We start from the raw sequence: 13,745 nt of genomic DNA on the forward strand, positions 1-13,745 counted from the left end.
TATGTTTCAGCTGTTCGATCGCACCGGCGTCTCGCTCGCACACACCCCACATATTCTAGCAATTCAAACTTACATCGCAGTCTGTTCATTATCAAAATAAAATACAGTCAACCAAACATATAAAAGGTTACACTGGTCGGTTTAAATAGACCGTAGTATACTGGTCCACTCTGCTGTTATGCCAAGGACGTTTTTGCTCATGTGAAGAGGATGATCTTTTCCGTCTATATGCGAATGCGTGTAAAGTACAAGCCTAGTTTACATTATAAATAATAGTTTAACATTCAAATACATTGCGAATATGGAAAGATTTGGATTTGTGCCGAATGAGACGTGAGGAATAAGCTCCAAAAACATCTAGCCAAACCCTCGCTCGCGCCATCTCGTATGCACGCACGCAAGTATGCACTGTCACGATCTAATGCACTGTAAATGCCGGATTTTTACAAACAAATAGGCCTACCGGAATGCAAAAATTTAAAATCTGACATTTTCCGGAACAGGATCCAGCAGGATCAAATTAAGTACTGGTCATAATACTCACATAATAATGTTTCATGTGAGCAACAGTTTGTTTTGCTGCAGCAACGATGATGGAAGCGGTTCACTGACTGCGCAGCACAGCCACACGCGCCACAGTTACGTTTGGGATCATTTTATTTTTAATGCCATAATGTCAGTTGAAAACATTGCAATTGTGTTTTAAAATACAATAACGAGCACCACGAAACCATTTAAAGAGGCGCGTTGAGCGGTACCTGTGACGGGATAGGAAACAGTCAACAAAGTAAAATGATCTCAAACGAGCTCTCTTCATTTTATCAAATGATCATAATCACATCTATTAATTTTACAATTCTGCTAGCCTACTAGCATTTTATTCAGACTAAATCCCCTTTAAATCGGGTGAGAAAGCGTTTTTTTTTTTAAGTAACTTTTGCACGTCCTGTCATGCCGGGCTGCATAGATGCATTTTGCAGCATTAAGGTTAACGATTAATCGATTAATTGATCGTTAATTTATACGACGATCGATCATGGAAATGATCGAAAATTGACATCCCTAGTTTAAATAAAGTAATCAGCAAACACTGTGGAACCAAATAAATAAGAAACGAATGTTTAAAAAAAACTTACAGTCAATAGGCTTTTCAAAATCTAAAATATTGCCAAACAGGCGCCTTTGCATTTCCTTTCTAAACAATCTTCTGCCATCGTCTTGTCTTTCTCACCTCACTTTTGTCAGTCAGCTCGACTCGGTGCCGCGATAGGCAAATGACGTAACCGGTGTTGCGGCTTAACACCGGTATAACCGAAAACACCATCTATCGCAGCAAGCCTATTAAGAAGCTGCTTTCCAAAGAATTACATAAAACAATTAGATATTAGCATTGTTTGCATTACCTCAATTTCACATTTAACAGATGAGGGACAGCTGAATTTCATTTGTTATCATCTCACTGAATAAAACAGAGACTCCCGTGCACGATCCAATATCAAGTTCTGACTGGGCGCAGAAGGAAAGAAATTAAGGAACAGATCATGACAAAGAGGTGAGTGCTAGACATTCTATGGAAAATTTCAGTGGTATTATACACTGCATGAATGAATCTAAAGTGCTGAGTCATTATTCACAAACAAGTTTCTTTACATGTGGGATAAAAGTGCTGATGGAGGATCAGGGTCTCGATCCTGGTGGATGATGATGGATATAATCCGTGTTAATTTTTTTTGTCTTGGACATCTTTAAGAAGACAATGTAATCGGTGTGTAGTATATGAGTGGACTATTGATCACCTTTTATTATTAAATGGCTTATGTGAACAATGCAAATATTAACCTCACGTCTGTCCCGAGACCCAGAAAGCACGACCAATCCAGTTCAAAAGGGCAAGACAGATACCCTAAGATACATTATCAGACTTTTAAAGATGTCTCATTCTTTGATGAATAATTTATTGTAGCCATAATGGATTCAAAATATGATAATTTATTATATAAAATTATATTCATTATGTGTTTAATATGATTATTGATGATTGTGATTGTTTTTATGCTGTATTTGTTCTAAGACCATTTACCTCTATTGATTTGCATGACATCAGTTACATAAAAGGAACAAATTTTCTTATTTATTATGCTCCTGTGGAACTTAATTTGAATTTACAAACATGTTTAATTGATGTGTCGTAGGGCTGGACGATATGGCCAAAATTTATATCACAATATATTTCTTAATTTCGGTCGATACGATATAATTCCGATATCGATATGAACACTATTAAAAAAGCCTCATAAAAACGGCCAAGAACGGCCACAACAGATGTCTGTACCTACAAACTTATGAAAAATTAATTTGCCAACTCTATGAAACCTACTCCTATAAAACTATATAATATTTTAGGAAAAAAATGGCGCAAATAAATAAATGTTCACCTTTTATTGGTATTCAGCCTTCATACAAACAAGAAATGTGAAATCACTGTCAAATAAATCTCAGACTCTCCTTATTAATATTAATATTAATATTTTTTTACTTCAAACTATAGGCTAACATACCAGTCAAAAGTTTTTGAACAGTAAGATTTTTTATGTTTTTTAAAGAATTATCTTCTGCTCACCAAGCCTGCATTTATTTGATCCAAAATACAGCAAAAACAGTAACATTTTGAAATATTTTTACTATTTAAAATAACTGTTATTCACACCGGCTCTTGAAAACCTCTATGCGAACACACTTGCCCGATAAAAGTGCGGGGGACGAATTTACGGGATATCAAAAGTGGGGGGGACACGTCCCCCGCGTAATCTATGCCCCTGCTTTCAGATATTTATAAAACTGTGCCATTTTACAAACAAACACACACATATACATATATATATATCAGTCTGGCGAGTAAACTAAAATTACTAGCCAATGGCGATTCAATTGCCAAGGTATATCGCGATACATATTGATATTGAATTATTGTCCAGCCCTAATGTGTCGTGCTTAGATAAATAAAGTGTGTGCTAAAAAGTTATCTAGTGGAAGAAAGACCAAAATCTCTATTGATTTGCATGACATCCGTTACATAAAAGGAACAAATTTTCTTAGTTTAATTGATGTGTCGTGCTTAGATAAATAAAGTGTTTGCTAAAAAGTTATCTGGTGGAAGAAAGACCAAAATAACCACGAAACCTGCATTCCCTGTCCATATTTGCAAAAGGACAGGGAATGCAGTTTTTGTGGTTATTTTGGTCTTTTACTCTGATAATATACATATAATGCAAATGCTGTTTTTTTTTTTAAATCACAATACATGTGAAGAGAATAACACGCACTAAATGAACACGGGACAAGGATGAGCCTCATTTACCACAAAGTGTTTTTAAACCATTTCTGAAAGGAAATGCGACAACACTATTCCATCACCATGGAGATGCCAATTAGACTGCTGTAAAGCCAGTCTGAGCCACAGGTGAACATGCCACTTTGTACGGCGAACAAGACAAGACCCCTGCTGTTTTCAGAAGCGACATTAGAAAGCACAAGCTTTTGCTGCAACGCTTGATAACTAGGGGACAGAAATGTTCATCCACTTGAAGAATATGTGAGCGTAAGTTTGTACATGTATCAGCTGATGTTTTGTTATGCAAAAGAAAGTCATACAGGTCTGGAACAACATGAGGGTAAATAACATTTTTCAATATGAGTTGAACTATTGAAATAGTCATTTTATCTGCTATTGACCTAAGCATCAAAATAATTACTGGCTTATCGTATCTGTCAATGTTAATATTGGTGCAACCTTTAAAAAAATAAATAAAATGCTTAAAGGGACAGTTCACCCAAAAATGAAAATTCTGCCATTAATTACTCACCCTCATGTCGTTCTAAACCCGTAAGACCTCTGCTCATCTTCAGAACACAAATTAAGACATTTTTGATTAATTCTGAGAGCTCTCTGACCCTCCCATAGACAGCTCGAGAGTATCTACTATCCACAAAAATCTAACACGTTGTTTTAGTTCAAATCAAAGCGTAAACAACGTAGAAAACTTTTTCTATGTTGTTTACGTTTTGATTTGAACGAAAACAACGTATCTGTGTGATGCAGCTGACACAGAATAGCATACGCTGTTTGCGTTCAGTGGATACTCTCCACAATGGCACCAGGGTGACACGGAGATGACGAATTGTTGAATAAAGTCATTATTTTTGTTTTCTGTGCGTACAAAAAGTATTCTCGTAGCTTCGTTTTTTAAGTTTTGGGTGAACTAACCCTTTAAAACAAGGTATTAGATAAATCCACTCGAGTAGCTATAAAATATTAAAGATAATAAGAGTTGCTGTCAGTGCAAAGTAGGGCTGGGCAATATGACAATATTATCGTATATCGACGATGTCTCGTAACTATCGCGATGTCGATGTCAACAGTCAGGTAACAGACGATTATCGACATTATCGGGAAAAAATGACAAATGATAAACCTAGTAAGTTGCAAAAAATATTTTACATAGCCCCATAGTCACCATACATTTTTTTTTTGCATGCAAGAATTAAATAATTTAGTAGGAAGGTTGGGAATCGAAAAGCTATTCCAATTTCGAAAATAAGATCAGATGCGTAAGGTCAGGAATCAAATTACTTGTTATAAAATTACATTTCGATTCTGCGTCTCGATTTATGTATGCACATTTATTGTGATTTTAAAAGATTCAACTGCAAGAAGATGAAATAGAATTCGTTTCTGCACTCGCGCGCTGTTTTCCGCGCTGCGCACTCACACACACAAAGCGCACGCAAAAAAGCTGCCTCTTATATACGCCAACACTGGACTGAGCTCTCTTTCTCGCGTTCTTACACATTCGAATGGCCAAATACACACAGAAGTATATCAAAATATCCCATAAATACAATCGGTTATGTCTTAAGTGAACGTAAAGAGCTCAAATCACGATTTTATGACGATTTTGATTAATCGCACAGCCCTAGACATTACTATATGACATCAACATGCATTTATCATTCTTACAATCACCGCCAGAATGTCCAACTTCAACATTATGAACTTAAAATTGGGTTCTATTATTTTTCCTCAACAGTTCTCCTCACAAAACAAAATTCATTTCAAACACAAATTTGATAAGAACAGAGTGGGAATTATTAGCAACACCAAAATAACAGCAAAGCTAATGTTTTCTGTTAGTTTAAGCACAAACTAAGAAAAGTAAAACCAAACTTTGTGGCAATAATTAAGACCAAACTAAATTTCGGCAATGCTGTCTCGGCGGGGGCGGGGCGCGGTGGGGTTTAGGTAGACGATATTATCATTTTTAAAGGCGATTATCGATAAGATATTTTTGACATATTGCCCAGCCCTAGTGCAAAGCTGATTTTTTTTTCTTACTGCATTGAAAATTTGTAAATTGTTTTAAGGATAAATCTTACCAAATTATGTTACAATTAAGCTTAAAAGAAGAAAAAAAATGGTAGAGTGCTAAGAAAAATAAACTATATATTCCTAAAAAAAAATACCTTCTTAGCCTAATATATTTATTAAATTCATCTGAGATGCAAATTTCAGCTTGTTATAGAATATTTAAACTTTTTTTTTCGTGACCAGAAAATGTTAAGATTTTTGTTTGTTTGTTTTTTGTAGAGCGGCCGAAGTCCAAAAAGCCCAGTTCCAACTCCCAATTTTTTCCCACCTTGATACAGCTCTGGTCCTTTCTTTAATGTTAATCTGTGTGATTTTCTGCTCATTTTCTATCATTGATCTCTTAATAAATAATAACACCTTTCCTTAACAAGAAACACGATTCGAAGTAGTATCTTTCAAATATGTAGTACAAACAGTGCAGGACAAAATGCATGTCATAGTTTCACGTTCAGTATTAAGTGTTTGTTTAAATCACTAAACATATACAATAGTAATAGATATTCTTGCCTTAGCAAACAGCACAAAAAAAAGCTGCTGGGGAGGGGTTGTTGTGAGTATACGATCAGTCTGTGCCAGAGGAGTTTCCTGGCATAACAGTGCATCTGGCACAGATCTGGCATGTTGTCCTATCACCATGGGCACAACACTGGATTATCCCTGCAAAGTAAAATACCCACCTTGTGACGCCCCTGCTAGTCCATTACACAACTGCTTAACACATGCACTGGCATTAAAAACACACTGACCGTCTCTATTGCTGGCATATATACGTGCATCTAGTGTGCGTGTATCAGTCGGTCAGTAGTCTGTCTGCCTGTTCCTCTTTTTCAACAACATCTCTCACACACACACACACACACACACACACTTTGAAGTCCACCGTAGAAAGACAAACAAGAGCTGTGACTATTTCAACAAACTAATGATTACAGACTTTCTGTACCGAGTGGAATAATTCCAGACTGAGAAGTCCTGAACCTGACCCCTCTCAACCTCAATAACCTTCAGGCCTCATTTACGCACATGCACAAACCTGACAGATGCATTATTTGATATCTGTCAAACATCTAACTACTTTTACCTTAAATAAAGTTTCCATATTTTAAACATGCCTACAGAATAGCACTGAACTCCATGTGGAACAGCATGGCAGGCTCTATTAATAAAACCAAAAACAAAGTGGCATCAGTTTGATCGATCATACAGCATGCACAGTGACTTCGCCCTATAACTCCACATGCATCTGTACAGCGTGTAAATGGCCTGATCGATAATATACTCTCATTTCCACTAATTCAGCTGCTCTTTTTTTAACTTAGTAGACTGAGATCTCCGTCAAGACACAATAATGCACTTACAATAGATCAGCAAGCAAGGACCCCGCGGGAGAGATAAGCATAAGCGCCAAATGGGTTTAAATTAATCTTTAAGCGTGCTTTTATTTAGTAAACAGATTTGTAAAGAAAAACGGAGTGGCAAACATGACGGGAGAGGCGGTTTATCTGTACGGTAAACCTAAGAAACGCATATTAATAAACAGATGTGTCTGGTAATGTTTCCCAAAGCGCAACAAAACATAACATTTAAGTGCAATTTAAATGCAGAGACTCGGGCTAGGCTAAACATCACGCTAGCCATCAATCATCGATGCACGTTTTAGTCCCTTACCTCCACTTTTATTCTCCAGCGATGTGTTGGTTACCTGAAATGTAAAAAAAAATCCTCAAAAGCCCATGTAAGTGGAGTAAATCAAGGGTGTTTAGAGACGTGAAATGTTTAATCCTCTCGCGAGCTGCTGTGTTTTGTGCTCTGCCAATGACCACTCAGCTGCCCCAAAAATAACAACACCCAGCCCCTCAATGGCCCGAAACTCGAACCCGGTCGCCCAAACTCATCCCACAACACTTATTTGACGCGTTTAAGGCTTTTAATAACCTCTTCGTGGACGTCCCGTAGGTCTGTGAGAGATATTACGGTGGTGGTGATGGTATCGTGGATAGGCCTCCGTCTAGCGACTCAACGGGAGCACAAACAGGAAATGACCTCAGCGCACGCTCGGCGCACGGGCAACGTCCGACATTTGAAAAGGTCCGTTTTTTGTGTTGCCGTTTGTCAATAATGCAATGATAGCGAGGTTAGGATTTTATAATAAAATCATAAATGTCCGGATTGTTTCGTCGGTTGCTATTTCAATATTGTAATCAAATGTACGTTTACTGTATAAGCTCCCTCTACAGGTTATCTGCCACAGTTTTGCAGGGTCCATTTTCATAATTTCAGGCTTGTTTACTCCAATGTAAGTTTTTTTTGGGGCGGGGGATCATGGTATCATATGGGACATCACAACAGATATGTGTAAATATATGAGATATAATAGCCTAGAATAGAATAGAATAGAATAGAATAGAAATGAATTCCTTAGTTTTTTCCTTCAAGTTACATAGGTGGTGACAAGAGACTGTCCTTATGAGTGAGTCATTTAATCTTTAACTCAACTGATTCCTTAGTTAAGAACCAAAATAAAAGTTGCTACGTCCCAATTCGCCTACTTGATGCCCTAAACGTATTTTTTTTTTACTTATTTAAAAGAAGTACCTGCTTAGAAAGTATGTGATTTCGGATGCAGCCATGAGTGATTCATTGAATCATTCAGCCGAAAACACTGATTCATTCATGAACAAACACCACTACTAGTTTGGCAATCACTGCATTTCATAATAAACATGAAAACAAAGTCTTTCCGGTTTGAAAAAATTTCCAGAATAAACAGTTACTCAAGGTCATTCTGGATATGATGAAGACATAGCCAGCTATACATCACCAGTGTTTAGTAACTTGCATCATTATTTGTTTCATACATGTTACTTGCTTGAGAGGTGCTTTATTTATCTTAAAATTTAAAAGAAAAAAAAAAGAATTAAGAAGAATCAATAAATCATGAATAATTCACTGCCATTGTGTGAATAATATAGACTAATGTAATCCATAAAAAAAAAATGTCATCTAATAATGTGCATTATAAAATTTAATATACTCTAATTATGAGTACTTTATATTTTTGGACTCTGATTAGGTAATCTAGATTACATGTAATCAGTTACTACCCAGCACGAACTACGCTATAGCAGCCATAATTGTGCAGTGACAGGTTCAATTTTGTCTGAAGTCTTTTTTTATTGAACTGGTCCATAAAAGCAACTTCGTCGCACTATTTGTACTAAATGATTACCATAACACGATACATGTCTGTGGTTCTTTTTATGACCTTGTTTATTTCCATATGACGCGGCCAGTGGATATCGAAAAACATGCGTGACAAAAGAAAACATTGAAACTTTCTAAAGAACCGATATTATCTGAAGAATTGTAACGTGTGTACTGTTATTGCACTCGGTTTGGTCTGTTGTTGAGGTTATTCTAATCTTCTATTCAGAAATCAAATGTGTTTATCAGGGTTGGCTTCTAAAAGCAGAGTGAGATAGTAGTTGTTGACAACTTTGCTTGGGTTCATTCATAACAGGAAACAATAGCACATTATCCTTCTGCTGTTGCTCTCAGCCACGGCTAAACAAACATCTATATGGTCAAAGAAATTGTTTCATGGATTTCATAAGGCTGTTTTTATTATGCCCAGTATGTGTGGATGACAATACATGTGCCTGTATTAACCTGTATTATCATATCTATTTTCTGAAACACAACTAACAGTTAAATCAACAGAATAAAATCTAATGAATATGCCAAATGTGTTTGTGGCAAGGCCATAAAATATGTTTTTCTTGTGATATGTGGTTGTAAAAAAAAAAAAAAAAAAAAAGGGAGAGAAGGTTTAGATGCTCGGTTTTTATTATTTATTTATTTTTATTTCATTTTATTATAATTGTGCACTCTGAAAGCTGTTTATATGGCAACATTTACCATGATGGACTACCCGTTTGCGACTTATCATATCTATTTTCTGAAACACAACTAACAGTTAAATCAACAGAATAAAATCTAATGAATATGCCAAATGTGTTTGTGGCAAGGCCATAAAATATGTTTATTGTATATGTAGTTGTATGATGATTGGAAAAAAAAAAAGGCAGACACAAGTGCAGTAGAAGAAGCAGCTGTATTTGACTATAAAGGCATCTAATCCAGTGTCTCTATGCAATTTTCTTTATATATTTCAGTGTAAAAAGCCTATATTCTATAAAAAAAAAATTAACAGAAAACTGAAAATAACAATCTCTGAAAAGAAAACATTATAATCACAATAAATCCCCATTCACCAATCATTTCAATTAAAATAGAAACATTATCTCAAGTTTTCTATCTTTTTCCCTCAAAACAAATATATATTTATATTAATATGTATTTTCCAAGGCAGTTTGGCATGGCCAAAAGACAAAAATAATCATGGCCATATTATTTCATAACTCAACACAAAGATTGAAAACATCTCAAATGAGGGCTGAAGCTATGACAACAGTTCTTTCACACCACCAGATAGTGGCGGTCAGGTGACCGCATACAAGATGGCACTGATAAACAGAGGCAAGTGCAGCCGTACATCCATAAACACAAACATGCATCCACACACATGAAACACAAAGCTCTGAGCTTCCAATTAAAGTGAAAAATATGCTTTTGTTTTCCCTAAACCAGGTCTGATGTGAAAATCTCCCAGCATAAAGCGCAAGGGTGGGACCTGACATGATGGTCCGGTCATAAGGTGTGAGTGTGGTAGATAGTGTGTACTGCAGGTCTTTTTCTCCCAGATCCATCTTGTTTTTGCCTTCTTATTGTTGCATCATAGCTCTGCGGGTCTGTATATGGCCATTACAGTCACTGGGATAGTTGATATGCTATATTCCCTGAATACAATAACTTTAGGCAAGTATTGAGTTTATGATGAGGACTTATGCACTGTGTATTATAGGAATCAAGCGTGAGGGTGACAATATGTACGGTATGTAAAACATTAAGTGGAAAACAAAATGTGTAAAACTAAAGGAAATGGATGAATGTGAAAGAAAACATAGGCAGGTAAACAAGGAAGCTCATCTTGGGTTGAATGATAACGATTAAGGGTTAAGTCCCTGGGTGTGTGTATGTGTGTGTGTGTGTGTATCCCTGGGTTCTCAGGACCAAGTGATCCCTTCCCATCAGTTTCTGTGGGACTATGTAGATCCTCGTTTCTGTAACTCCTGAATAAAGGCTGTGAAAGGACACACAGGAATAAATTAATGCAGAAAATAATCTTCATATGAAACACAGCAGGGACAGGAAGGGAAATGCAGGGGAAAAAATGATGTTCTCACCTCCAATGATTTCATTCTTAACCTTCTGAAGCTCTTTTCTCACCTCCTCTAGCAGTTCCTAAACAATCAGATAGACACATATAAACCAATTCATCTTCAAATGACAATACCTCCATGTTGAGTAAAATCATGGTAATATCTATAGGGTTGTCGCAAAACAAAAATGTACTATTTTTTATTTTACATAAACTGTGCAAAATTATTTCTAATGTCTCTTAATTAAATAAAGATTTAATGAAATATAATTGAGAATTTCTAATACATTTTCAGTAATTTAATCAAGTAAACACCCAGACAGTACTCGGCTACCGAAATAAGTCAGCAGTCCACAGTAAAGATAATGCAGAAGTACAGAGGATGATATTATATATACACACCCACACCTGTATATGCTGCTATTATTCAGACAAAAGTATTAATTTCTTAAGAAAAAAACAAAACTACTGAACAGTAACATATATTCATATCAATGTTGTATCAAAGCACTGGTACTCCGGTACTTTTAGCTATTCGTTTATCGACTTCAATTCTGACCTGTTTAATTCGCTCCATCTCTGACTCTCCTTCTCCACTCTCGGGCTCTGCTGATTGGCTACTGGGTTTCATCCTGAAAATACAGAAAGACAGGTAATTATTAAATAAAATAGGAAAACAGAAGAGGGAAAAGGAGAACAAAAAGGGAAGGTGAAAGCAACGGCTTGTACACCATACCAAAATGCAATAAACTGTTCTAAAGAAGTCCAAAGTGACTTTTAGAGTTATTCAGAGGAAAACCCAACATCAAAGTCTCATCCACTTCCATGGCTTCAACTGGAATAATGTCATTGCAAAAAGGCTACTATGTGCGCAGTTCATTTCTATATTTATGTATTTACCTTACCTGAAAAAGGGGACATGCATGCATTTTTAGCTGGTCAAATTTGCAAGGATAGACATTTTGAAAAATGCACATCCTCTGTGCACCTTTAACTTGATATTTTATAAAAAGATTTTGGGTGCTAATTCTAAACTTGCAATACTATTTAGAAGGGTTAATATCTGAATTTGGACAAAAAGTGATGCTGCGGTTTAAAGTCATGGATGTGGAAACAGCTTTAATATGGGCTCCTACACAGATCTGGGAACAGAAGGAATACAGTTAGTAACAGAGAGCCCCTAATGGACAATAAGAGAATAGCAGCAGAATCACTTAAATAAATCCAAGCCTGAAGACAACTGCAAATACCCTCGAACAAAGCATGTAATACTGTTGAAAAAAGCATGTAATACTGTGACAGAGTTGCACAGATCTACAGACACTACAGAAAGCCAAAGAGTTTTCCAAAGTCCACGAGTTGAAGCCAAACAAGCTCAGAAACTCAGATCCACTCGTCACACGATAGGTCAAGTTAAGTCCAATCTACCAGAACCAACTCTGTTTGTGTGTGTATGGTATATTTATAATCGATCCTTAAATTGGTGACAAACTTGCTGATGATCTGCTTAAAAATGCTAAACCTAACTAATTATGATAATTAACTCAAAGATAAAGTAAAATGTCCCATAAAGTAAAATTTCCCTTTCATTGGTTCACTCAATGCCGTGTCAATAGCTAATCATATGGAAACACCCTCCAGTTGTGAAGATACAGAAATACGCCAGTATTTTGGCTGATGGCACAAGCGCTGCCCTCAATGGCACCATCACCAGGGCCTCAAAAGACAGAGTTTTATTACTTAAAAAACAGTGACGTTGCCGCATCATTGCTGAGAAGTATTTAGTACCGAAGGTATTTTATTAATAAAAGTTGCAGGGCAGTGTTGACAAGTTTCTGTACTCATGGATGTTTATGTGTGCGTGCAGCGGGATCTCAGATTTTTATGTGTGAGTCATGTGTGTGAGCTTCAGTATAGAACTGTGATTAAAAAGATAGGAACTACCTGTGCATTTCATGGTTTTAATGCACACCTTCCAGCCAATCAGAACTGAGTATTCAGACAGACCATGGCAGCCTATAGAACAGGGGTGTCAAACTCAATTCCTGGAGGGCCGGAGCCCTGCAGAGTTTAGATTCAACTCTAACTAAACCCACCTGATCCAACTAATCAAGTCCTGAAAACTACATGGTATGTGGGTTGGAGCAGGGTTGAAACAAACCTCTGCAGGGCTCTGGCCCTCCGGGAATTGAGTTTGACACCCCTGCTATAGACCATGGTAAATATAGACAACCGTTAACTGTTTAAAAATTTGAGGTCAGTAAGATTTTTTTTTTTTTTTTTAATCAATGTTTTGAAGCAAGGATGCAAATTGATCAAGCGTGACAGTAAAGACTTTTACATTGTTGCAAAACATTTCTATTTCAAATAAATGCAGTTCTTTTTGAACTTTCTATTCAAAGAATGCTGTTTAAATCTAGATTAAAGACACATCTCTTTGGCCAAGCATTCAAATAATGCATCTCATAATCTTGTACTGCAGTTATATCTGATCAAATGTGCATTATTATTTAGCTTGGGTTAAACAAATCAATTTTGCTTGGTTGGAGCAGCAGCTACGCTAATTAGGTCTCTATTTGTTTCTCTGTTTTTGCCACGGGATTGACATCTTTTCAGTTTACACAAACATATTAAGCAGCACTGCAACATTATAAAAACAAAATTGATAATGCTTCTAGAGCACCAAATCAGCATATCAGATTATGACATAATTCCTAAAGGATCATGTGGCACTGAAGACTGGAGTAATGGCTGTTAAAAATTCAATTACATGTTAAAATATTTTGAAATAGAAAACTCTTATTTTAAACCATAAAAATATTTCACAATATATTAGTCTTTACTGTACTTCTGATAAATGGAGACTTGTTGAGCTTAAGAGACTTCTTAAACTTTTGAACGGTAGTGTGTGTGTGAGATTTTATACACACACATATACATACATACATATATATATATATACATATACAGTATATACAGTGGGTACGGAAAGTATTCAGACCCCCTTAAATTTTTCACTCTTTGTTATATTGCAGCCAT

At 36.2% G+C, this 13,745-nt stretch overlaps 2 protein-coding genes across 4 annotated transcripts in view; both read right to left on the reverse strand.

Annotated features, from left to right (window-relative positions):
• Positions 1–7,507, reverse strand: part of LOC107692744 (RAC-beta serine/threonine-protein kinase) — an 18,546-nt gene extending 11,039 nt beyond the window's left edge. The window contains exon 1 of the mRNA XM_016491915.1: positions 7,094–7,507. The gene's annotated coding sequence lies outside the window, so the exon portion shown is untranslated. The remainder of the gene's footprint in view (positions 1–7,093) is intronic.
• A 3,027-nt stretch (positions 7,508–10,534) lies between these two features.
• LOC107692745 (vasodilator-stimulated phosphoprotein-like) overlaps positions 10,535–13,745 on the reverse strand; it is a 16,887-nt gene continuing 13,676 nt past the window's right edge. For all 3 annotated transcript variants that reach the window (XM_016491917.1, XM_016491918.1, XM_016491916.1), the window contains 3 exons: positions 11,266–11,338; positions 10,732–10,789; positions 10,535–10,628 (listed from right to left, as the gene is read on the reverse strand). In XM_016491917.1, coding sequence (XP_016347403.1) covers positions 10,591–10,628; positions 10,732–10,789; positions 11,266–11,338 — 169 coding nt within the window. In that variant the 3' untranslated portion in view covers positions 10,535–10,590. The remainder of the gene's footprint in view (positions 10,629–10,731; positions 10,790–11,265; positions 11,339–13,745) is intronic.

The sequence above is a fragment of the Sinocyclocheilus anshuiensis genome, unplaced genomic scaffold, assembly GCF_001515605.1.
Source record: "Sinocyclocheilus anshuiensis isolate Anshui unplaced genomic scaffold, SAMN03320099.WGS_v1.1 scaffold1131, whole genome shotgun sequence".
Taxonomy (NCBI): domain Eukaryota; kingdom Metazoa; phylum Chordata; class Actinopteri; order Cypriniformes; family Cyprinidae; genus Sinocyclocheilus; species Sinocyclocheilus anshuiensis.